At 47.8% G+C, this 25697-nt stretch overlaps 2 protein-coding genes across 9 annotated transcripts; both read right to left on the bottom strand.

Annotated features, from left to right (window-relative positions):
* Positions 1-932: 932 nt before the first annotated feature.
* Rnf223 (ring finger protein 223) lies at positions 933-3823 on the bottom strand. Its single transcript, NM_001398967.1, is given in 2 exon segments — positions 933-2194; positions 3542-3823. A coding segment is annotated over 1 exon segment (768 nt). The 5' UTR covers positions 2186-2194; positions 3542-3823; the 3' UTR covers positions 933-1417.
* Positions 3824-7174: 3351 nt separating this feature from the next.
* C5h1orf159 (similar to human chromosome 1 open reading frame 159) lies at positions 7175-25497 on the bottom strand. Of its 8 annotated transcripts, none has more exons than XM_087549531.1 (10): positions 25453-25497; positions 20690-20801; positions 18081-18174; positions 15901-15976; positions 12858-12953; positions 12533-12598; positions 11321-11455; positions 10972-10997; positions 10849-10879; positions 7175-9011 (listed from the first exon to the last, which is right to left on the bottom strand). In XM_087549531.1, the coding sequence occupies exons 3-10, from the start codon at positions 18150-18152 to the stop codon at positions 8914-8916; spliced, it is 600 nt and encodes a 199-aa protein (XP_087405657.1). In that variant the 5' UTR covers positions 18153-18174; positions 20690-20801; positions 25453-25497; the 3' UTR covers positions 7175-8913.
* Between the last annotated feature and the right edge of the window lie 200 nt (positions 25498-25697).

Raw genomic sequence — 25697 nt, 5'->3', positions numbered from 1 at the left:
GTCATGTATCATAAAAACCTGGAGTTCTTCATGTTAACGAAATATCTAGAACGAGCCCCCCAATCCCCCAACATTCAGCCAATGAGCTTCCCTTCCTAGGCGTTCTTCCTGCAAAGGGTATTTAATCCTTGGTCCACCCTGAGTGAGGTGCATGCATTCACATATCCACCATCAAATAAAGCAGCTTGAACAAGCAAAGGCTGTCTCTTCATCAAGGATCACCTGGGTGGGGGCTTATAAAAAGCTCCCAGAGAAGGCCTTCTCTCTTCTAGCCCCTCCGTACTATCAGCACTCAGAATCAATCTACTCTCCCCCCGCCACTCCCTGCCTTCCTCTTCTTGCCTGGCTTGTGGGCGTCCTGAGGGGAAGCATGGACCAGGGACCCCCATTCCCAACTTCCAGTGGTACAACAGCTGTGCCTGGGTACTCAGGAGACGGAGTCGATCTTCCACAGCAATCATCCCAGACCCCAACTAAGGATCCACATTAAGGACTGACTGACTTTTGCCTCTCCTGAGCTTAGTGCCGGTGTTGTTCCAGGTGCCCAGCAGCGAGGCAAGACGTAGTCTGGTAAAAATGGGCGGTCCTGAGGTGGGCAGGGCTCCGCTTGGTCCTCATGACATTAAACTGCTATTTCAGTATCCAGGCTGGCCTGGAGAAGGCTGGGGATCTGCTGGAAGGGTCCTATGGCCTGTAGGTTTTCAGGCCACCTACTGGTTCCCAGCTTCCTGGTGTTGGTTAGTAGCCAAATCATCAAAAGTTATCGTTGCCCTTGTGAAGCCCGGGAAGATGATTACGGGTTCCTGCCCCCTCTGCCTCCTGCTGTGATCAGGTTACCTGAGTGGAGGCTGGGTTGTGGGGATGTGGGGTGGAAGCCTTTCTAACAGGACAAATTGAATGGTAAAGGACAGAGACGGGGGTACACAGAGATATAATATTTATACAAAATAATTTATTTTGAAATGTACTATTCATAATGGCTGGGGACAGCTGGCAAGTTCCCGCTGTGGCATGAGCAGAGGGTGACCTGCCTCTTCACTCTCACTCTTGGATAACCAGCTGCTCAGCACCCCCAGCAATGTCTTAGGAAAGGAAGGATGGCAAACTCCTGCTGTTTTGCCAGTTCCGTGTGTTCAGGGAGGCCAGACATCTGACCAGATGTCCCCGGGGCTCCTTTCCCCATCTGTATGACAGGATCCCAGGGCAGTCTCTCGAGCCTTTAGAAGTTCTTGGAGGCTTTGAGGACTCTTTTTGTCCTCGTTGGCATCTAGTCCTGAAGAGTGAGGAACATGTACGTGTCCTATATGGGGTTCTGGGGGACCAACTAACTTCAAAAGCTGCTGTGTTCCTGACCTCAGTGTATTAGAGACCTAGCCATGGAGTTTTTGGAATAGCTGGCCTGGCCCAAGTGGTGACCCTAGTTGTTGGCTAAGAGCCCAAGGGATAGGGCATCGGTGGTGGCAGCGATGGTGACAGTGGCTGCAGGTGGCCGGTTAATGCAATGCAGATTTCCAGTTTTGAGTGCACAGTGCACAGGCCAGAGTACCACACAAAACAGCACCAGCAACAGCACGGAAACCAGCGCTACACGACGCCATTCCCTACAGCGTGCCCAACAGCGGGCCAGACAGCCTGGGTTGGGTGCAGGGTCTTGGACAGGTATAGGTACGGTGGGCTCAGGTGGTTTGCTCAGGCCTACATCCACACATACAAAGTCACTGGCCTCTTGGCCAGAAGCAGTGGGCGAAGGGCGGCAACACAGTTTGGTGCCCTCCAGCCACACAGGCTCCTCTCTCTGTAGGTGCGCCGGCATCTTGGCCTGTAGCTGACGACTGGTACGCAGTGCAGGAGCCCCAGCAGCGGGCACAGTTGTGGGCTGCCGGCAGAATGGGCAGGGCACGGCTTCTCTGCCAGGACGGCCTGCAGGCTGGGCCGCTGCCAGCCTAGCCAAGCACTCAAGACAGAAGACATGAGTGCAGGAAAGCTCTTTGGGCGTCTTGAAGATGTTGTCGTAGCCTGAGAAGCAAATGGAACATTCCAATGGGGAGGCCACCTTCACTGAGCCAGGAGTACTGGGGGACTTGGGGCTGCCACTTGAGCCAGGAGACCTGGGCACTGTGGCTGTGGAGCTGTTCTGGCGGTAGGGTGGCATAGCAGTGCGCCATATCCTCTGGACTGATGACATGACTCTGAACTGTGGAACAGAGACAGGACATTACAAACTGCCCTTTTCCTGAAGAGCCAGCTTGTCATACCTCTTCTTTCCCCTAAAGACGCCAATGAAGGACACTATCCACCTGTAGGTGCCCCCAAAATTCTACCCATGTCCAAACTGTAACCTCTCCTCTTCTATTCACTACAAGGTCAAGAGTACCCCAGGCATGGACAGTCCAGACAGATTTCAAGAATAGAGGCCAGGCGCTAAGGGTTGTCAACACTGATGGCTGGACACCTGTTGCCCACCCTTCTCCATGCTAATAACGAGAGTGGCCCACTGCAGCTACTATTTTTGTCTATGCTCTCCAAGGCTGAACTCATGCCACAGAATAATCATAACAGCTCCTCCATTTGGAGAAGACAGCTTCAAGGTGGAGTGACTTAACTAGGGTCTTCTGGCCCAGTCCACTGAAAGCTGGGTCCTGACAGGCTCATGAGCTACCTGTGGCTCTGGATCAGGTGGAAGGAGTTTGAATTTGGTCATGGTATGGGTCCCTGATTTGTATGGCATACATCTGAGTTGCTGGCAGCTGTGTAAGGATTCTGGGGTCTCTGGGAGGGCAGCTGGGCCCATAAAGCTCCAAGAAATAGGAAGGGCTTTAGTAGGGGCCTACGAAGCCTTTGAACAGCTGCGGCTGGAATCTGGGGCCAGCTTGTTCAGTAGGGAGAAGGACAAGTGTCAGAAGTCAGCAATTAAAATGCTCCATAACCAGTGCCCAGAACTCCTCTGCCCTGTTCTGCCAGAATTGATCATACCATTGCCTGTCAAGGAGAAGGTGGGACGAAGAGGATCTAGGCCTTCTCTTTTTGACAGCTCACCTCCCGTCTCTGAGAGGAATCCTAGAAATACACTGACCACTTAGTACTGATGGCTTACCACCACCACCCCTCTCCCAGTCAGGAATATCCCTGAGGAACCACAGGCACTCTGACCAGATTAGAATATTCACCACAAACCCCTGAACCTTATATCCCATGGAGCCCAGCAGCCACAACAGAGATGACCCATCTCCCTGCCTCACTCGTCAGCCCCAAGTAGGTGAGTTAGCAGAATGGCTTAGGGATTGCTGAACCATCACCGGGTCTGTGAATCATCTGACATCACTGTGACATCACGAGAGCCCCAACCTTCTCGCATGAGATGTCACCATTTCCTGGAAGCAGCAGTGGTCTTGGCAAGGTCTAACAGGGACCTGGATTTCTCCTCCCCTGACCTGTGCTGCTCACAGGACTGGTTCCTTGTCACCAGGCCTCACCTTCCATGAAGGGGCCTCACCCTGAGACTGCATAGGTGAAAGGTCAGGACAGGCTAAGCTTGCCTTACCTGGTAGCCTGGGGTCAGCAGTTCCTAGGCATGATCCTCTCCACTGGTCACAGCAAAGCTCTGTGTCTCTGGGCTGACCAGCTCTAGTAGAGCTTATTCCCCGTCCTTCAGGTCCGACTCAGCCTCTGCTCCACCTGGCAGGTGTTCCTTCACAGGCTAGCAGCGGAAAGCCTCCCGGTGGCACCGGTCTGGCCGGCACACCTCTCCTGTGTGTAGTGGGAGTGGAGGTATGATGCCCGTGTTCAACCAGGAGGCGGCTGACTGAGACAGGTGTGAATTCTCAGGCCATGAGTTTTGAAGCAGGTGTATTTATACCCTCCAGGACATGGTGGCTGGGGGTGTGGCCCTGAACATCAGCGATTGGCTGTTCTCTTCCCTGGCTGACTCAGATGGGTGGGGAACCAGAGGAAGGGTGAAAGCCAGGATAGGTCTAGGATCAGCATGGGCCTCTTGCCTTAGGATTCCACACTAAGAGTAGATGCTTAGGTACTCAAACCCCTCCACTCTGGAAAGCAAGTGTGCCCACCTGATCCCAAAGTGTGCTCAGCAGGGACCCTTCACTGAGTCTAGCACACTTTCAGATATAGCCCAGTTTGTCCCCTTCTGCCCCATCTCTGTGCCCCGCAATGTCCTGTTCTTTCTCCTTCCATCTTACCTATATTCTTACAATTGCTTCATGCAAGGCCCCCATCTGCTGCTGCTTCAGCACCCTGCTGTCTTTGGGGGAACTCCCTGATCTGAAGTCCGGGAAGCAGGGGTGCAAGGTCAGTGCTAGGCAGGTCTGGACAACAGCCTAGATATTGGGGTCAGTTAAGAACATTAGGGACCCAGGCTAGTCACAGTAGAGTGTGGGAACCTGCTTGGGTACCATTTGTTCTACACCTAGGAAGCCCCTAGTCTTCAGCTGTGCTTGAAAGGATGGGATCTCAAGAAGTTTTGACCAGGTAAATAGAAGAAAATGTTGGTCTAAAGGACTGGTAGCATCTAAGGTTGGGGCAGGGAGTTTCACACTTGAATGGGATGGGATAGGGAGTGTGGGCAGTAGCACAGGCAACCTCTGGTCTACTCCAGGCCTATTGGGCCAAGATATCCTTGTTGACCAGACTCAATAACCCCAGTGGACTTTTCCTCACTCACTTTGGTCAGTCCAAGTTCTTCCCTACCCCTGAGGTTTAATCGTATTCTGGCACAGTGAATTGTAGGGTCCTGAGATGGGAGCTCACACACAGGCCTGTGGAGGAGGGTATGATGCTAGGAGGACCTCATCTTGGTAGGAGGATGGCCTTAGGTACTCAACTATCTACAGGTACCCAATGACCACACAATGGTTCAGATCTCTGGAAACTGCCACAGTTTTGTTCCTAGATGTCTATGCTCAAGGCCAACTTTCAAGGGAGCTAAGATATGCGTGACTGTGAGAACCTGTGGACAATGTCCTATCAGAAAAGGGGACCTGAGCTCTGAAAGGACAGAGGGTCCCCTGCCTAATTCCACAAGTACTAGGAACCTAATTCCATGAATACTAAGAACCTAAAATGGGGCTCAGGGAAGTAAGGGATTGAGGGAGAATGGAGGCCTAGAGGGAAGATGGGTAGGTATCTAAAGATCTAAAGAGGAAGATAGAGTCTTTGGGGGGGGTGTCTAGGATTTTAGAGGGTATGAGGTGCTGAGGACAGAATGCTGCCCAAGGTCCAGCCCAAGTGATCTGTGTAGAGTATGACTCTCTTGTCACATGATGCCTCTAGGAAGCTGGAGTCCCAGATGTTCTAGGAACAATCTTCAGAGGGCTCTGGGAATATCCAAGCTCTGAGATCACCAAGGCTACCCAGTGAACAGTCAATATCCTGAGGCAAATGTACTGTGAGGCCTTAGGAATCTATCAGGCCTCTCACAGCCCTGGCCTTCTTCCAGGCCTGACCTCAAGGGGAGTCAACTCCCAGCTTGCAGAGGGACCAGGAATTGGAGGAGCAAAGACCAGTATAGGAAGAGCTCAGAGTACATTGTCTAGGGCAGTAAGTGGGGTCCATCTTGACCCTATCCTAAGAAGCAGGAAAGTGAAATTGCCAAGCAAGTGAATGTGTGGATGTGGATGTGCACGTCAACATAGTACTACCATTGAGCACAGGTATTCATTTGTGTTAGCATGTGTCTACAAGGCCAACTTTCTTTCTTATTGCCTCACTATGGCCCTAGAGCCCTAGGGGCTCTGACTGTGAGCCTCTACCCTTGTATCAAAGTGGTCATACCCTCTCAGTAATAACCTCACACTTACCCCAACTCTAGTTCTCACTACCAAGGCTATGGACCGGGCTACAAGTCCATGATGGTGCACTGTTGGGAGACAAGGTATGGCAAGTGCATGAGGTTATTTAGGACTAAGACTTCTTAGCTTTCAGACTAAGACCCAACACTCATCTATGTCTTCCCACCTGGTGCTGGTCATCTCTGACCATTCTGCTATCCCCAAACAATGGACATGAAAGGTTGGATGCACATTCTCATTTGGTACTGGTTGCCCTGTGGCCAGAATTTCTCCTAAGGCACCAGCTCCTAGCTAAATACAAACTAGTTTCCCACAATGGGTGCTGTGATGGAACAGGTAGACTTCAGGGTAGAAGGTGCCCCTGGATGTGGGCCCCACTCCTTTCAGACAGTTTCTCCATGTAACAGCTCTGGCTGTCATGGAACTCACTCTGTAGATCAGGCTGGCCTCAAACTCAGAGATCTGCCTGTTTCTGCTTCCCAGTGCCGGGATTAAAATACTGGGTATAAGCCACTACACCTACTATTTTACGCCATCTTTTGGGGCTGAATGTAGACCTGGTCTCATACTGTTGGGACATAAGGTGGCCTAACCAAAAGTATCCTTCTGCACCCAGCAGTGAGGACGAGGTCTCCAGCCCTATATGAAAGCTTGTTTAGGACTGATGGGTTTGTTCTGTGAAAGTTCTTCCTGTGCTCATGACCGAGCAGCCCCAATCCCTGTCCTATCACTCTTATGGCCTCTGGTCTGGCCCTCCTCCTAAGGCTGTTGATCCTTTTTCTGCCCCACTCATCCTCAATGGGCTGGCTTTGGAACACTTCCAGCACTGCCCAATAATAACCAGTGAGTGCACAAAGGAATGAAGGTGTGGGGACCAGAAAGAGGAGGGATAGGGGATGGGTGGCACACGGAGGTGGCTGGAATAATCTGGAGTTTCCACTTTCACTTTTCATTAGAAATCATCTGGGGAACCATAAACCTTAGGGTGCTTCATGCTGGCTACAGCACCCAATGCTGCTGTAGGCCAAAGGGTGTCAAGCTGCTGAACGTAAAGATGCTGGGTCAGATTCCGTCCTGTAGCTCACACTACTCCACACTGTTCCCAGGGCCAGGGCATTGGTCTCAGAACAAAGGAGCTGGGCCTAAACCTCATATCTTAGCCTCCTAGCTTCTTACTGCCCAGCACTTTCTGAAATAAGGCCAAGGGCAGAGGGGTTGCTCTTTGGATGCCACAGGCACGAAACTCATTTGAAGTCTGAACAGATGTCTCTTTAGTCAGTGCATAGGGAGATCAACAGAAGTTACAAAGCAAAGGGCAGTGTCTTAGTGAGTGTTCTATTGCTGTGAAGAGACATCATTACCTCAGCAACTCTTATAAAAGAAAGTATTTAATTGGGGCTTGTTTACTGTTTTAGAGTTTAGTCCATTATCAGAATGGCAAGAAGCATGGTAGCACATAGGCAGACATGGTGCTGGAAGAGGAGCTCAGAGTTCCACATCCAAATCCATGGGCAGCAGGAAAAGAAGGCCAGTGGGCCTGGCTTGAGCTTTTGAGAGCCCAGTGCCCACCCCCCGGAGACACACTTCCTCCAATAAGGCCACACCTCCTAACCCCTCTCAAGTGCCATTCCCTGGTGACTAAGCATTCAGGTATATAAGCCTAGGGGGCACCGGGTAGGCATTCTCGTTCAAACTGCCTGGCAGGACTTCTAGAATCCCTATGCTCTCATTTGGCATTCCTTACCCAGTTCTACCTCTAGTCAACTGACAAACATCTACACATCTACAGAGGATTGGAGTGGAACCACTAAGATGGACTCAGGTGGCCAGGTAGGGGCTTCTACTTTCCCCAAGGGTGAGTTAGATCCATAAACTGTCAGTGGCCCCCTCAAAACCCAGTGATCTCGTCCTATCTGAAGAACCATGCCATACTTGATTGGCAACTTCTACCTCAAGTCCTAAGGAGCCGGGTCATCTCTTCACGCCCAACAGTATCCTGAAATGGGAGAAGCCACGTGTGGAACAGGTTCTGGCCAAGGAAAGAGAAGGGGTGGTTTGTGCTGTACTGCCAGTCCCACTAGACAGCAGCAGGTCTGGATCCTGCTGAGGGATCCTCCTCCCCTCCCTGCCTCCTGTCCCCTGAACATGGCAATGGGGTAGCTAGCCCACACACTGAATAGATGACCCTTGGGATAATAAAGCTAGAGGAGAGAAGATCTAGTCTAATTTAATTGGTCCAACTTTAAATTGCTGCTGCTACCTGAGCCACTGGTTTAAGTCTGGGAAAACAAACTCACAACACTGTGAGGAACATCAGATGTGTGCCTGATGCTGAAGAAGATGCTAGACACCTTTGGACCACACATGGAGGGTGGCTTGCACTGTCTTCTACAGGAGCACATGACCAATGCCACCAGCCACACTAGCAGATCACAGACATAGCTTCTGGAGTCTTGGAACAGCAAAGACAGGACTGCTGACCAGCATGATCTCGCAAGCCCAATGGGACAAGTGATCTGAAGTGTTCAGAGATGGAGACCCCATGGGTAAACATTTTACTTTGAGTGCCCAGCCTGAAAGGTGCCTGGATGGAAGTCTGACCTTGGGAGACAAGGTTCTGATGGCTTCTGGAATCAGAAAACCCAGGACACTCAATTCTGCAACTCTGAGAAATATGTGCCTTGAGAGGCCAGCAGTTAAGTAGCAGCTGACACTAGAGCAACCTATGGCTGGTACCAGTTTCCAGGCTGTGTTTTCTCCACTGTTGGGACCTTGGTTTCACTCTTCTTAGCTGGGTGGTGAAGGAGAGATGCTGTCTGCTATGGGTTCCAGTGGGTGGGCTCCAGAAGTTTTGATCATTTGAATCAGGCCTGTGTTACGGCTGTTACAGATGCTGTTACTCCTAAGGGGCACAGACCCCACATGACTTGCTCTTGAGTCCTCAGGTCTCACAGATGTTACTCCTGTTAAACCACACAGTGAAGATCTCCTGGCATGGAGGGTAGCATCCCCCAGCATTTGTACGTGTCTGTCCTTGGGAGACAATTCTGGCATATCTTAAGCCCCAGGCCTCCACTGCTGTATTGTGACATCTCAGTTGACCTCTACGTCAGACGTTGCTGATGTGGGCCTCTACTGTGGAGAAGGCAGAAGGATCCCTATTCTTTTCTGGGTGCTGCTCACGCCTGATGTATCTTGGCTTTCTCACTGAAACGGGGTCAAAGACAAGCTGAGTGAGAGATAGGTAAGTTTAGGTCTTTGCCTGTACTGTTGGCTCTCAGGAGCATATTGAACAGCCACAGGGCACAAAAGCCCATATATGGTATTTATTCTACCAAGAAACAGGCTCCACTTGCACAACAGCAATTTCTTCTAATGGAGGCTCCCGTAAGCTCAAGTATTTCCTATTAGACCCCCACCCCCACCTCACCCAGACCCCATTCCCCTGGGCCTGTATTAGAGCCCAGTTATTCCTCAAGACAAAAGCACAGATCACACTTGCATGTTGTGGTTTGCCCTGAAGTTATCTGTATTTTGATGCTAATTCCACTGCCCCAAGGACAGAGGTGACTTCACCAGAACCACCTCCCCATTGAATTTGTAAAGTACAGGTGAAGGGCAGGTACAGGATAGAAGGAGGCCTGACGTTGGAGGAGAAGGAAGGATGGGCAGGAGAGAAGTTTGAAAGAAGAGGAGGAGAGAGGAATAGACAGGAGAGAGGAAAGGGGGAAAAGCCATGACAGGTGATGTTAAGATTCTGCTCTGTGTATTTACAGGTTGTTATTAGTGTTCTCAAGGAATGGATGGTACCAGGCTTTGCATGTTTAAGTGGGCAATTATATCTTATCAATTGGATCTAAGATTATTGTGTTGTGTGTTCTTTTAAGTGACGGTTTGAGTGTAGGAAAGTGTGCGGCTGGGATGTGTTTCCGCCAAGATATCTAGCAGATACCTTGGGCACCGTGGTGCAGACCTAGCGGGATAAAAGACAACCGTACCTTTTTATTTTTATATTTTTACAACAACACTTGCATTATGCACTACATGGGAGTTAGACCTTTGAAGACAGGTCTGCACCCTGAGCTTTGAAGACCATGAACATAACCTTTATTTGAAAAAAGGTCTGTGCAGATTCTATTAGGATAGGAGGTGAGATCACTCTAGATTAAAAAGGTAGGCTTTGAACCCAATGACTAGTAACCTCTTCAGAGGGAAAGAGAGACATGACATGTCTGATGTGGACACAAGCCACAGGAGGAATGAGATACTAGGAGCTGGAAGAAACACCAGGGATTCCCCATCTATCAGGCCTTGAAATGCATCTCTCTCACCCCAACATCTTGATTTCTAATGTCTGGCTCCGAGAACTATCAAGGGATATGGTTTCATTACAGTGGCCAGGGTGTGTATTTTGCTGCATAGTCACTAACTATAGTGCCACAGGTCCTAACAACACCTGTAAAGTCCTCAGGGACAAGGCTGCTTTGGAGAACTTGAGACAGGTATTAATGGGAACAAGGTATGTCTAACTTCATCAAGAATCTACTTATCTTCAACAGAAAGAAACAGTGTCACTGGTTCTCTATTCTGGACCACTGCACAAGGAAGACAATGGGATGGGGAAGAAGTTAAGGAAAACTGCTCCGGGGCTTGTAGCTGTGGAACCTCTGCTCATGGCCTCTTCTATACACTGGTTTACAAACACTCAGATAGGCCCACCAGGGAAAAGCTCTAGAACTAACCTTTCCCTTACAGCTCTCAAGAAGAGCTAGACTTGGACAAGGCTAGAGAAGAAGCAGGGAGTCTGGCCCTATGCTGAGAAGACAGCATGAAAACCATGTGGGTTGGTAAGAAAGAAGAGTAGAGCCTGCTGAATGCCTGTCCTTTCCCTGCCTTATGGGGCAGTCCACTTAGCATATGTGAAGGTAGGTCAGGTCCCAGAGAGGGACCTTTATATGAGGGGATAAAAGCATAGAATAGGCTTTGCAGATAGCCCACAGTAAGACCCTTCCACCCAACTCCCATAACATGCTGCAGCCTGTACCTGAAGACTGTGGCAGGGGGACCATTGCAGCCTTGAAAAGAGAAAGGCAGAGTGAGACTTGGATGGCCTGGCACAGGTACACACACAACCCAGGTTCTCAGCCTAGTTGGATAGGTTACTTACTGTTTCACCAGGCTGCAGGACAGGGGCTGGGGAAGAAAATGGAGTGTCACACTGCTGCCCAGCAGCTGCCTCAGCTCTGAGTGCCCAGAGCACCCTGAGCCTGGGCAGCTGCTCAGCCACATTTCTTACCTGGGGAACTCTAAGCAGCAGGGCCCAGCCTCACATGCTCAGCTATAATAGCATCCAAAGGCACTCTGTTGATGAGCGTAAGCACAGTGGTATCCGGACACAGTGAGGTTCCTGTGCCTGCTCTGTACCTGTTGGGGACCCCCTAAGCCCTGAGTGGGTCAGACTCTGGGTAGTACCTGTGAAGCTAGGCAGGTAGAAATTCAGCCATAGTGGGAAGTACCTCTGTCTCTCCTGTAGAAAACTTCCGGGAGCTTACTGGAGCGCTTGAGGTAGAAGAACCCAGCCACAGAGAGGATGAGGCCTGTGCTGATGAAGAGTGTCCCCAGGAAGAGGGAAGCTGCCACATGAGGACCCCCTGCAGACAAACCAACAGCTGCCAGGAGAGCCTGGGTTTGGGGAGTGGATATCCAGAGCTTCTTGCTTAACCCCTGGGGCTCACCATTTCCCAAACGTACCTGAGCCCCTACTAGGTGCCAGCCACAGGTCAGAGTCAGGGCTCTGCACTCAGCCTCCTTCATGAGCCCAACACATCTAGCCACAAAACGAGGGGCATCATATTGCCCACTCTCTCCTGGCCCGGGATAATTTCAGGGTCCAGAATTATCAGGTCCTGGGCTCTCTCCACTATACTGGCCTCAGCCTCTTGGAGTGACAGTCAAAGTCTCTAGCCTTGCCAGCAGGCACTTCTACTGTACCTGCTTTCTGATACATACAGTTGCCTTCTGCTCATCTCCATTTGTTTGGGGTTAAGACTAGGGGGTTGGCAGTGGACAGAACAACTGCCAGCTACGGGAAGTGCTACCCATTACTGTTGAAGGATATGAGCCCAGGTTGGAGTCCCTAAAGTGACTCAGTCTCAGAAGAGGCAGTCTCCTACTGGAGCTCAGTCTGGCTCCTCTGCCTCAGACATAGTCTCTCCAACAGCACCAGGCCCACACCCTTCTCTTGCCTGCCTGATCACACTGTTAACCGGACCCGTCCCTTCACCCTTTACTTCTTAGGCCTTCATTTAAGGTAAGCTTGAAGGCTCTGGAGATACAAGCATCAGGTGATAGGACATGCCCCTTCCTTGAACACAGATCAGGAGGCATGGCCTATGTGTTTACAGTCTCCTCTGAGGCCTACATGCTACAAGAGCAAGTTGGGATGGGGCAATGCAATCCTCAGGGCCTGGGGGTCACAGTGGACATGGAATGAGGCCAAGGCTAAGCACAAGTGGGTAGCAGTGAGGGCTGCTATTAAATAACTGAAACTCTTTGGAAACCACGAAGCGTCTTCCTCCCATGGCATCCCAGCACATGCCCATGCTCACACTAAACGACCCCAGCCACAGGGGATGCTAGACTAGTACTAACTCTGACGATGTGCCCCAGCTCCAGCCCCAGGTCACAGCCACAGCCACAGTTCTGGACTTATTAGCTAAGAGACTTACCAAAATGTGGCTGTCCAGGTGTCCCTGTGCTTCTGTTCATGGGAAACTGCATGCCCCGGCCAGTGACTGTGGGAGAGCAGAACTGAGGGAAGGCCTGGGCCATGCCTGGGACCCTCCCGAGGCCTCCACATATAGTTCTAAAGGGACATCTTAGTTAGAGATGAGAAAGCAAGGAGCAGTTCACTCCTACAGCTATCCTCAGTAAACAGAAAACTCAGGGAGGGATCGAAGGGGCTGCTCAGTTCCCTTGGTTTCTCCCCAAATTGGACAGGAAGACCCCTGTGAAGTATGGGGGAACTGGGACAGATAGCTGGAGAAGACATACGAATTCTGCACTCAGAGCCATTGTATGTCGGGAGGGTCCCATTCCAGCACCGAACACAGCTAGCACTCCCATCTGCATTCCAGTGCCTGTAGCAACCTGCACCAGGAGACAGAATTTTTCAGCCAAAGTAAGTCAAGGTCATCTCATTGTCTTCTGTAAGCTTTTCTGTATTGTGAATGGGTAATTTTCAACTCAAAAACACTAACATGTTGTGGAAGTCTGTGAAGGCACAAGCTCCAATTCTAGAAAAAGAAGTAAACTCAGCAGGAAGCATACTGCTGTCAACCAAGTTCCTGCGGATGCTGTCACTAAGCCGTTTATTTTATTGGATACCTCAGGAGACTATTTAAAAGTGCTGGGGAAGGAAACCTAAAATAGGTCCTATCTGAAGATCTTGACTATCCACCAGAACCACTTCCTCCAGGATATAAGGTAGCTGCCTACCTTGTATCAGTGTAGCCCTTACTTGGGTCTCTACATGGGGCAGGTGTACATAGGTTTGTTTGCTGTCCCTGTGCCATTTCCCAGGGTCTCTGTAGCAGGATCGAGCCAAATTTCTATCCCAGATTGGTACTGACCAAAGCTAAACCTTCATGCTTGGAGTGACCCAGCCTGCACTGGCCAGTGATTTGTGGATAGCTGTTTCCCCTCAGGTGAGGGCATCCTGAAGACTGTCTTTGCCTTTACTTCTAACATTTCCAATCAAGAAATGAGCAGACATGTTCTATATATGTTGCCTGGGTACTAGAAGCCAAAGCTGGATATTGAGCAGTATACAGAGCTAAACCATGGGTCACTGAACCTTAATAATGAATGTTACCATGTCTGGTCTCAACAGATGGGTTGAGATAAGACAGAAGCCTTTCTGTGGTGGCAGACATAGTGTCAAGAACAATGGATAAGTCTAAGAGGGACATCAGCCCATTCTAGCTCTAACAATGCTGTGGGCAAATGACCAGACAGGAACAAAGTCCAACTGCTCAGTTCTACTTGTGTGGAAGAGTCCTGCTCAAACATGGAATCTTTTTTTTTTTTTCCTTTTTTTTTTTTTTCGGAGCTGGGGACCGAACCCAGGGCCTTGCGCTTGCTAGGCAAGCGCTCTACCACTGAGCTAAATCCTCAACCCCTCAAACATGGAATCTTAAACGAGAAATAGGTTTCCTACAGTGGTCTAACTTCCCTCCGTTCAGCAATTCAAGGCATGAGTAGATCTCATTGGAGGTAAGTATGTCTACTAAAGGCAAGACCAAGGAACATGGAGTCCTCAGTATAAAACCTAGTACAAAAAGTGAGATTCTCAGCAGGTGTGGTAGTGCATGCCTTCAATTCCAGCCCTTGGGAGACAAAGGCAGGTGGTCCTCTAGGAGATCCAGGCCAATCAGATCTACAGAGTAAGAATTAGTGGCAAAAAACAAAACAAACAAAAACGTGAGATCATCTCTAGAATCATCCCTTTTATTAATTTCCTGTGTTGAGATGCAGCTGACTCGATCAAGGGCTGCTGCTGGATTGCTAAACTATATTTTTGGAAGAGGGTGGCCAGAGTCATGTGGAAGCCCTGAAGGTTCCTGTACACAAACTTGGTTATCTTCATTTCTGTACCTATGCCCAGAGACACCTTGGACTTTAAAAAAGAAACCCAGGAAAGTTTAACTGCTGGAACTTTAGGTTAGAGGGCTAATGAAGGCCCTTGGCATCCTCACATTTTCTCTGCTTACCCCAGAACAATGTCCTTTTCCCTTTGTAACTACACTCATCCTTGACCCCTACTCCACTCCAGCCTCAACATTTTGTCCAAGTCCTGCTCTCATAACACCTGACCAACGCTTTGAGGTGCTTGCTTCCCTGAGTAGTTCCTCTGGGTTTGTGTAGTTTTGAGTGTAATGGAACTGAGGACGGGTGCCAAGGAGTGCCCCTGGACAGATAAAGGGATAGGTCTGGGTCATTCTAGTCTAAAACAAGCAACAGCCCACAGTCCTGCCTCAGGACAGGTAAGACAGTGGGTGGCCTTGACACCTTGCTTGGGTCTTCCTCTCCTGGATGTCCCTATTCAATTTCTCTCTCCAGCTCTGACCTTCCAAGAATCTTTTGTGATTCAGGAACTTCACCTTTGGTGTGCTGACATTAAGGCTGGATCATCCTCTGTAGTGGAGTTATCCTGTAGCCTCTGGCCACAGCACTCTGGCCTCCACCTCCAGAAGCATCATCCTGAACTCATTTAGTACAAGCTGTGATGATCAAAAATGACTTCCAACATTCCTAGATATTCCAGGGTCAAAATATCTCATGAGGTGTTGGAGAGATGGCTGGGCAGTTAAGTGCACTTGCTATTCCTAAAGAAAACCCGGGTTTGGTTCCTAGCATCCACGTGGAGTCACACGGTCATCCATAACTTACGTTCTAGAAGATCTTATACCTTCTTCTGGCTTTTGAAGATACCAGGTATGCATGTGGTGCACATACATACATTCATACTTATGTTTGTACATATGTGTACACACACACACACACACACACACAGACACACACAGACACACAGACACACAGACACACACACACACACACACACACACACACACACACACTCACACATAAAGTAAAAATACATAAATCTTTAAAAAAAAGATACCCCTAAAAGCTGCTGAGTTCTTGGAAGCACTGTCCTGGCTTAGTCTCCTCTGAGCCTTCTCCTCCCTGTGCCTTAGCCTGTTACAGAACAAGAGTACCCCACAGGGTCCTTGCATGGAGTAGACAAAGGTGTGGTTACATTGCTCAAGGAGAGTGCCCAGGTAAGTAGGCCTTCTTTTTTTTTTTTTTTTTTTTTTTTCTTTTTTCTTTTTTTCGGAGCTGGGGACCGAACCCAGGGCCTTGAGCTTGCTAGGCAAGCGCTCTACCACTGGGCTAAATCCCCAACCCCCGTAGGTAGGCCTTCTTTGCACAATGTCACCCCAAGTTCTTCCATCCCCCCAGCTGTCTTATCACTGAGGAGTAAGAACACCCAGGAATGCTGGTGGAGTGGTGAATGGTCGGCAATGTTGCTTACCTGGGCCACAGAGACCTGTACCTAGGCAGGTAGCATTGACGTCTACCACATCCATACAACACTCAGGTTGCTGGGCCTAGAGGAGAGACATCAGTGAGACAGGTTGGTAAGTACCTAGCTCATGTCAAGGACTGCATTGGTCTTAACAGGGCCTTATCTGTCTCATCACCCGCAACCCCTAAACTCTCTAGGGTCAAGTGACATCTCGTCAATAAGTGAGTATTCCTACTCTACTCCTACTGAAGCCTGTGTTGGCAGAGCTCAGGGAAAACTCCAGCCCTAGACAGAGATAAAACCTGGGAGTTACTAGTACAAACAGGTTGGGGTTACCTACATACCTATCTACAAGTCTCTGAACTACATTGCTGTCACGTCATATGAACCACTATCCAACAGGTCCTTCTCCCACTGGCTGCAGGTCTAGACTGTGCAAAGTCTATGACCAGTGAACATTTGATAACTGAATGAGCCACCAAGTACAAGGCTAGAATCTGACCAGGTATTTCCAACACCAGCTACCCAGTCTCCCAAAGGCCTGCAAGGGTACAAACTAATGAATTTATATAAGCGGGCCTAGGGCCTGGGTCTTGGACAGCCTGGCATACTGTGGCACAGAACAAACAGCCCTAAAATAGAATATTTAGACATAGTAAAGAGCTCAGAAGAAAGTCTTTGACTATCTCCTGCCCTTTACCTGCAAGGACAGGCTAAGGCCCTCATAGTGGTGCCCTCCCTTATTGATAGGGCAACCCCTGGTCTCTGAAGCCATAGGACAAGAACCTGAACAGCAGCCTCGTTAGGTCCCTAGTCAACGGCCAGATCATACCCTCTGTCCATCCCTAGTCAACGGCCAGATCATACCATCTGTCCAATCACACTTTCTTAGAAATATCCCTCTTCCCCAAACCCCAACATAAATATACAGGTGTCTCTATTTCTTTATAGAAGCTTTCAAGAAATGTAAAACTTACATTGTTTGCCTTTTCTTTATTTTTTAATTTCTAAATTTTATTTATTATTATTGTTTTATTTTGAGGCAGGATTTCTTTCATTATATAGCTTTGGCTGGCCTGGAACTCACTGTGTAGGCCAGGGTGGCCTCAAACTCATCCATCTGCCTCTGTCTACTGAGTGCTAAGATTAAAGACGTATGCCATGATACTCAAGATGTTTCACTTTTTATTATTGTTGTATATGTGAGTAGAGGCATATGTGAGTAGAGGCATGCACATGGAGGTCAGAGGACAACTTCTGGGAATCCTTTAACTGTGGGTTCCAGGGACCAAACTCATCAGGCTTGGCAGCATGTGCCCTTACCTGCAGAGGCATCCTGTTGACCCTGTTTAGTTTTGTTTTTAAGACAAGGTTCCAGTCAGGTGCTGGCATGTCTTTAAATCCCAATACTCCAGATCTCTGAGTTTGAGGCTAGCCTGGTCTACAGAGCAAGTTTCTGGACAGAGAAACCCTATCTCAAAAGAAAAAAAAGAAAAGAAAGAAAAAAAAGACAGACAGACAAGGATCCATTATGTAGGCCAGTCCTACTGTCTCAGACTCCTGTGGAATAGGATTACAGGTTTGTATGACCACGCCTGGCACGTCTGTTTTTGTGACCTGAGGGTAACTGGGACACAGCATGGGAAAGATCAAGGCCCAGTGCACCAGTCATCCCTTTCATTACCCTTGGCCAAGTCAGCAAGGGATTCCCTATACCATCACCCCAAACAGTGAGGCCGCCATCCTGCCTGGCTTGGGAAGCAGAATAATAAATGGCACCCCCATTGAAGATACCAAAGCTCACCCCACAGGCGTGTCACTGGTTCTGTTCAACTACTTCTGGTGGGAGCTAAGATGCTTGACCATGTGTGCCTACCAGTCCTGAGCTCTGCTGAGTTAGCAACTGAGAGCGGCAGCTCTGAGGGTGATCAGATTCTGCAGAGACTGTAAGTCAGGTATAGCAGCAGGTAGGTCTGCCAAAGAATCTTCTAGAAAGCAGAACAAAACAGGTGACAGGTAGATTCCAGGTATCTCTAATCTAACCCTAGCAGTAGACTCCAAGGGGATTCTACCTGGGTTAGGCTAACATCAGCAAAACCTAAGTTCAAAGACTGAAATTTTTGTGGGGTAAAGATCCATTGCCTGTGAAGAGGCTTCAGCTTGCCACTGGGTACAGGATTACCTACCTTGCTTTCTGTGGATTTGCTCATGCCTCCCACCACAAGGCCAGTCAGGAGCATGAGACACTGCAGTGCCATGCTGGGGAGCTGGCAGGGAGATCTGCAAGACAGAACAGTGTGTAAGGAGGAGGCGCTAGTAAGTGTGGGTGGGGGCTGAGAGGGACATAACTGGGAGGACAGACCAAGGCAGGGAGGGTGAGGCTTTAATGGAAAGGGTGGGGTAGTTTTCAGGGAAGGCATATGTAGTCAAAGTACAGATACCAGCTCCTCAATTAGTCAACATTGACAGGACTGGGGGGAGCTCACTGGCCTGATCACTGTAGTTTTAACTCGAAACTCAGGAACCAAGGCAGGTGGGCAAGGCCTTGATTGAGAGGGATGACCTGGTGGTGCTCCTTCTAAAAACACCATGTTCTCAGGATTTTGAAAGCCAAGACCACTATGCCTCTCATTTCCCAGGATGTAGACACACATTTCTCCTAGTGAGCTCCTAATCAGGTTAAGCACTACTAACAAGACTTGGTTTCCTTCTGGGTAGCTAGCTAGGGGTTTGGGTAAACATGGGTTCATTAGGAATTCTCAGTGATACAGTATACTGCCTTTATGACCTTGGGGAAACAGGATGTAAAACCTTGCTTGGTCCAGAGTAAAACCCAAGCCTAAAAATGTACAGGAACAAGCCAGGCATGGTGTCACACACCTTTAATCCAAGTACTCAGGAGACAGAGGCAGGATGGGAGAGATGGCTCAGCAGTTAAGAGCACTGACTGCTCTTCCAGAGGTTCTGAGTTCAATTCCCCAGCAACCACGTGGTGGCTCACAACCATCTTTAACAGGATCCCATGCCCTCTTCTGGTGTGTATGAAGACAGCTGCAGTGTACTCAAATAAATAAATCTTAAAAAAAAAAAAAAGGGGGAGACAGAGGTACCAAACAAACAAAAAGTGTAGTCACAAGAGGAAGGATCCGGAGACCAAGAAAGAGCACAATTATTGCAAGAAGATTTAAACCTTAGAACACTTGGTTCCTGCAAACTGCTACCTTTGTGCTTAAACGCTTCATTGTTAGTGTAATAGAGGAAAACACGCACCTACCTCAAAGCCTAGCAGTAATATCATGTGTACAGTCTTAATAATTTCTCCTATTTTTGAGATAAGGGTTTCATATATTCCTTGGCTGACTCTGAACTCAATCTGTAACAATACTAATTTTTTTAACTTTTGAAAAAATTTTACATATATGGTGTTTGTCTGCATATATGTCTGTGTACCACGACCAGGCCTGGCACCTGCAGAGGCCAGTACAGTCATCGGATCTACTGAACTGCAGCTGCAGTTGCAAGCTGCCCTGTGGGTGCTGAGAATAGAACACAGGTCCTCTGCAAGAGCAGCCAGTACTTTCAACTGCCAAAACATCTCTCTCCACCTCTCTCATCTCCTGCTTCTACCACTGAGCGCTGTGATTACAGACAGGCGATATCAAGCTCGATTTATGCAGGGTTGGGGACTGAACGCAAGGCTTTGTACATACTAGGTAAGTAACTGAGCTACACCCATTCCTTTTAACTTTTTTCAAGAATCACTTTATTTTATGCATATGAATGTTTTAACTGTGTGTACGTAATCACATGTGTGCTTAGCGCCTGCAGAGGATAGAAAAGGGCATCAGATTCCTGGAAATGGAGTCATAGCCAATTGTGAAATAGCATGTGGTTCCTAAAAACCCAACCTGGGTCCTTTGCAAAAATAAGTGCTCTTAACCACTAAGCTATCTCCAGTCTCTCTCTCCCCAAAATCCCTTTTACAACAAACTTATGTTAACTCATAAAGTGGTACTTATAAATCAATCAGTCCAAAACAAGATTTAAGAAATATTTTTTGCCATAAAGTTATCTCTTAAAAAACAAAAAACTTGACCAGGTGGTATTGGTGTGTGACTTTAATCCCAACAGCAGGAGGCAGAAGTAGGCAGATCTCTGTGAGTTTGAGATCAGCCTGGTCTACAGAGCAAGTTCCATAACAGCCAGGGCTATATAGAGAAACCCTGTCTTGAAAAGCAAACAGATAAATAATAACAGCAACAGAAAGTCAGCAGGGTATGGTTTGGTCTACCTAGTGAGGTTCAGGCTAGCCAGAACTACATAGTGGGTTTCTCAAAAAACAAAACCTGGATGGGAGAAATGGCTGAGTGGTTAACCATTGGAACGCTGGCTGTGTTTCCAAAGGACCTAGGTTCAATTCCTATCACCCACATAGCAGATATCTTTAATTTCAATTCCAGTGGGGTAAAGCTTCTGAGGGCACTGCACGCATGTGGTACAGACATGCATGCAGCCAAAACACCCAATCACATTAAAGGAAAATAAAGAATAAAACTTTAAACAAAGTTACCTCTTAAGAGACCCAAGATGTAGCTCAGTTGGTAAAGTGCTTGTGCAGCATAAACAAAGCCCTGAGTTTTATCCATTAGCATAAGTTGGTGTGGTGGCACACGCCCCCTAATCCAAACACTTGGTAGTACACCGCTACATAGTAAATTGAAGACCAGCCTGAAATACCATGAGACCTTGTCTCAAAATAATAATGATGATGGTGATGATGATGATGATAAGTTACCTCTAGGAAGACTTTTTACTTAGCAGAGGCCATTGAAGCTTGAAATAGCAGGTAAGCTGGGCATCTCCAGTTCTGGAACAATAGTAGTCTGAGCTTCCTAGGTGGAGGAAGTCTAAGAGAATGCAGAGAAGATTCAGTTTGAGGCTAAAAATGAGGAACTACGGGTTGGGGATTTAGCTCAGTGGTAGAGCGCTTGCCTAGGAAGTGCAAGGCCCTGGGTTCGGTCCCCAGCTCCGGAAAAAAAAAGAACCAAAAAAAAAAAAAAAAAATGAGGAACTACACTCTCTGGCCTGGGGCAGTGGGGAGCCCCACTTGAGGGTTTATGGGGGTCCACATGATCCTTAGGGGTTCAGGATGATACAGGTCTAGTCCTATCAGCAGGGGAAGTGGGAATTTGTACTATAATTCACTTTATACTGGATTTAAGCCAGTACTGTCAAGGCAATGACCACTCTGCGAGGGGCAAGAGGTGGTGCTCAGGTCAGGCCTGCAGTTCTGTGAAGCCTTTCCCAGCACCTTTCTGGCACTCATTAGTACATGCTTTTTTCTTTGTTTCAGTAATGCATGCTGTCCTTGACTTAACTCTTCTTTCTAAGGTGTGAAATCTTCTTAGAGACATATTTATATTGTAGTCTGGCTGCCCGCCTCTCAACTGTAGGATGTACTCAAATTTCAACTTTCCATAGACCATATTTCTCTGCCCTGGAGGAAAACTCCCAGATGTTAAATAGACCCTTCTGCTCTCTCTCAGGTCAAGTAAAAAAGCCCAACATTTTAACCAACACTGCCATTTGTTACGTGTCAACTGTACTAAAGCATAATTTCCACACAATAACCAACCAACTTGTCTATTTAAAATAGACAAGTCAGGGGTTCTGGAAAAATATGTACCTGTGAGGCCACCACTGCAACAAAAAAAGCTACCAGTATTGGAGCCTTCTATGAGCCCTCCTTCCTCAACCTACAGCCCCAGGAAACCAAGCTGACCTTGTCACTACAAAGCAGTTATAATTTCATATTAATAGTACAGACAATATATATGGCTCCTTTCATTCAGCACTGAGGATCTCTAAGTGTACTTGGTTATGTGCTCTGTTCATTACTATGTGATTGTGAGGAGGCTATACCTCATTTCCTTTACCTATTAACTGCTCACAGGTTCCTGGGCTGATTCTACTACTTTGGAAATCATGGGGCCTTGAGGACCTTATGTGAATCTGTATTTCTATTTCTATTTCCCATAGGTAAATACCAAGGAACTTGTGCTGGATCAGAGAGGTATGTTTAGCCTGTCACACTTTTAGGAGTACTTCTTTACTTCCCCACCAGTAGAGCAGAAGAGCTCAAAGGTGTTACACCCTCACCATTGTCTGGTGGGCACCTAGTGGTATCTTAGGTTATAAGCATTCATGACTAGCAATGGTTGGCATCTTTTCATGATGTTCTTATCACATGTGGGTCCTATTGAACTGTCTTTTCTCATCTTTTATGTGTTTTAATTGTATTATCTTCCAATGAGATATGGTGGTTCTGTAACAGGTGCTTATTCACTGCGTGTGTCTGTGTGTGTGCATGAGTATGCACATACATGCCATGAAATGCGTGCTGTAGCATGTATGTGGAGATCAGAGAACAGTTAGTTCTCTTCTTTTACCATGTAGGTTCCAGAGATCAAATTCAGGTTGTCAGCCTTGGCTGTAAACCCTTTTACCTACTCCGCCATTCCACTGGTTTAGTCATTATGAATAAAATTTTTAAAGTTTTGATTATTTGTTTGTTATATATACGCACCTGCTGTGCCATGCATGGAGGTCAGAGGACAACCTGTGTGAGTCAGTTCTCTCACTATGTGGGTCCTATAGATACTTTTCTGTTGTGTGCAGTGTATATGCCAGAAGTCAGCATTAATTACTCTCCACTTTATTTTGGTATTTTGTGTGGTGCATGTGTGTGTACATGTGTATGGATTCACTCTCATGGCTCATGGGGTGCTCAGAGAGAGACATATCTTCCTCTATCACTCTCCACCATTTTTTTGTTTTGGAGACACAACAAAACTAGAACTAGTTGTGAAGGTCATCTGGCCTCGAACTCACAGAAATTCCCCTGCCTCTACTTCTCGGATGCTGGAATTAAAGGTGGGTCACTATGCTCAGCCCTCCACTATATTTTATATTAGGTAGCTACACAAGGATTAGTAGCCTTGGATGCCATTGAAGATAGGTCTCTCCCTGATATTGGTTGGGCACCACCTCTTATTTCCCTGGTAACACTACAAAGGAAAATATCCTAAATGCCCCCTTAAGCATGCAGGTCAAAAGAATGGAATACTTCTGGCCCTGGATAGTGACATAACATACTGGCATGTGCCAAAGATTAAAATGTTACATACTATTGTATTCTCTCTTAAAAGATAATCTAGGCCAGGCATAGTGGCACACACCTTTAATCACAGCACTTTCAAGGTCAAGGCAGAGGCAGAAAGATCTCTGTGAGTTTGAGGCCAGCTTGTCTACAAGTGAGATCCTGGCTTAACAAATAAATATAAAAAAAATGTAAATTGATCTGGTGGTTGAAGAACTGAAAATAAGTGTGCTCAGTCCTAAATAGGACATCTATTTCAACCTTCCCCTCCCCAAGGCTTGGGGAAATTGTGGAAGAGAGGACAGAAAGAGTTTAAAAGCCATGGGATGGGGAATAATGTTGTAAACTGCTATCTTGTGAACATTATGTAACCGTTGCATATGAGCTCAATGAAGCTACGGCTACTTGTGCAAGATCAAACTATCAACAAGATCAGCTAATATTCCAGCAGACAGCGTTAACTGAATTCAACAGGTCACAAAAATAAAAATAAAAAAGCACCAAGAATGGTGGCACAGGCTTTTAATACCCCGGAGGCACAGGTTGAGGGATTCCTGAATTTGAGACCAGCCGAGGCACCGACAGAACTCAACCTTAGTCTTCTTCTGCAAGAGCAGAGAGTATTTTTAATTGCCAAGTCATCTCTCCAGTACACAGTTGGATTTTTAGAAAAGATTTAATCTTAACTAGGTAATTACAGGTTATATATTTATAAACATAAATGCAGGTGCCAGTGGAAGTCAAAAGAGGGAAATGGATCCTAAAGTTGGAGTTACAGGTGATTGTGTGACATGACTGAGACTGGAACTCAGGGTTTCTTGTTGAATACTGGTTCTTAACCACTAAGCCATCTTGCCAGCCACTGCCAGTACCACCACCACCACCACCACCACCACCACCACCACCACCACCACCACCATCTGGTTTTATTAAGACAGGGCTTTTCTCTGCAGCCCTGACTACCCTGAGGCCTGAAACTCAAGAGATTTGCCTGCCTCTGCCTCCCAAATGCTGGGAATGTGTGTCACCATTGCCTGGTAGCAGTGTTCTTTAAACGAGTTACTTTATAGATCCTAATTAACATGAGGGACAAATGCAAGCCAGTTCTGAAGGTTGTGATAGATGCTGTTAGTGGACACAAGAGCTCACCTAAGATGAGCTTAAGCCCACCAAGATAAGTGCTTGCTTTGTTTTGGGGAAGACTATTAAGGTCAGGATGTGGAAGTCAAGAAAAGAAACTATCAGTTGGGTGATGGGGCTTTTGATCCCAGCCTGGTCTACAGAGCCACCCTGTCTCAAAAAGGAAAGAAAAGGGGGTGTGGGGGGAGAGGGTGGTGGAGAAGGGAGAGAGGAGAGGGGAGAGAGGAGAAAGAAAACTTTCTGTATAATTCAGATCTGTAGTTTCTTCTACAAGCTTCTAAAAATAAAAACGGACTCAAATTATTGTCGGGCTCTTAACATAGTTACCAGACTATGTTTGTGACCTGGTTCAACCTGGTGAAGCCCATGACTTTCTTGCAGGATCTATAGTAGAGGAGAAGCAAGGTTTGTACAGCAAGGTCTCAAAATGTGAGAAAGCCCCGGATTCAAATCCTGACCCCCACCCCACCTAGGACACACATGCACACATTTAAAAAAAAGGGGGGGGGGTTGGGGATTTAGCTCAGTGGTAGAGCACTTGCCTAGCAAGCGCAAGGCCCTGGGTTCGGTCCCCAGCTCCGGGAAAAAAAAAAAGTATAAAAAAAAAAAAAGAACCAACCAACCAAACAAACAAACAAAAAAGCCGGGTTTTGTCTTCTTCGTACACTACAGTAATACTAAGAAAACCCAACAAGATTACAGGCCAATAGACGCAAGTTAGAAGCTGGCAAGGGCTACGTGGCCAAACCCTTTCCCAAAACAAAAACAAAATACTGGGCTAAGTTCGACACCTTTAAATTTAATAGGCCTACTGAGTTGAGAATTCGGTAAGAATACAGTTGCGTGGAGAAACTACAAGGGCCAAAAGCCTTTTGCGGTAGGATTTGTAATACGCTGATAAGTGGTTCTCACAGCAAAGTCCTCAAGAAGACCACATCCCGTGGCAGGACCTGGACCACTTCATGACACCAACAGACCAACGGAAGTCCCTCATCTCCCACGTCCTGCTCCGCGCACCTCCGTGCTGCCTGCGGTTCATTCTTCCCTTTCAACCTCCCCTCCCTCCATCTGTCCATTCGCGCAACCACCATGCTCCACTCCCGGCTCCATCCGTACCGCCTCATCACTGACAAAATGGCAGGCAGACAGGGTGGGTACTGTCCCGCTAGGCCTTGGATGAGTCCTGGAGTCTGGGCTACCCGGAGCCTTTAACGTGTAGTTGCAGCAGCCACCTCCGTCAGACCTGGGCCTTCACTCACCACACACCAGGCAGGTTCCTCTTTCGTACCGGCCGCCTAGCGAACGCCCCGCGAGCGCCCCCTGGGACTTGTAGTCTCTCATCCTCCCACGCTCAGGCATTGGCGAGGGCTGCTTTAGGCAAAAAAACTACAACTCCTAACGGCCCCCTCGCCCAAGTGCGTTTGTCCAGGATTCTCTCCAGGCAGTTTGGCTTGCATTCGGAGTTCTGATTGGGAAATGTAGTCCAAGAGGACTTGAACCGAGG

This window comes from Rattus norvegicus, chromosome 5 (assembly GCF_021556685.1).
Source record: "Rattus norvegicus strain SHRSP/BbbUtx chromosome 5, alternate assembly SHRSP_T2T, whole genome shotgun sequence".
Classification (NCBI taxonomy): Eukaryota; Metazoa; Chordata; class Mammalia; order Rodentia; family Muridae; genus Rattus; species Rattus norvegicus.
This window is presented reverse-complemented; position numbering and strand designations above follow the sequence as displayed.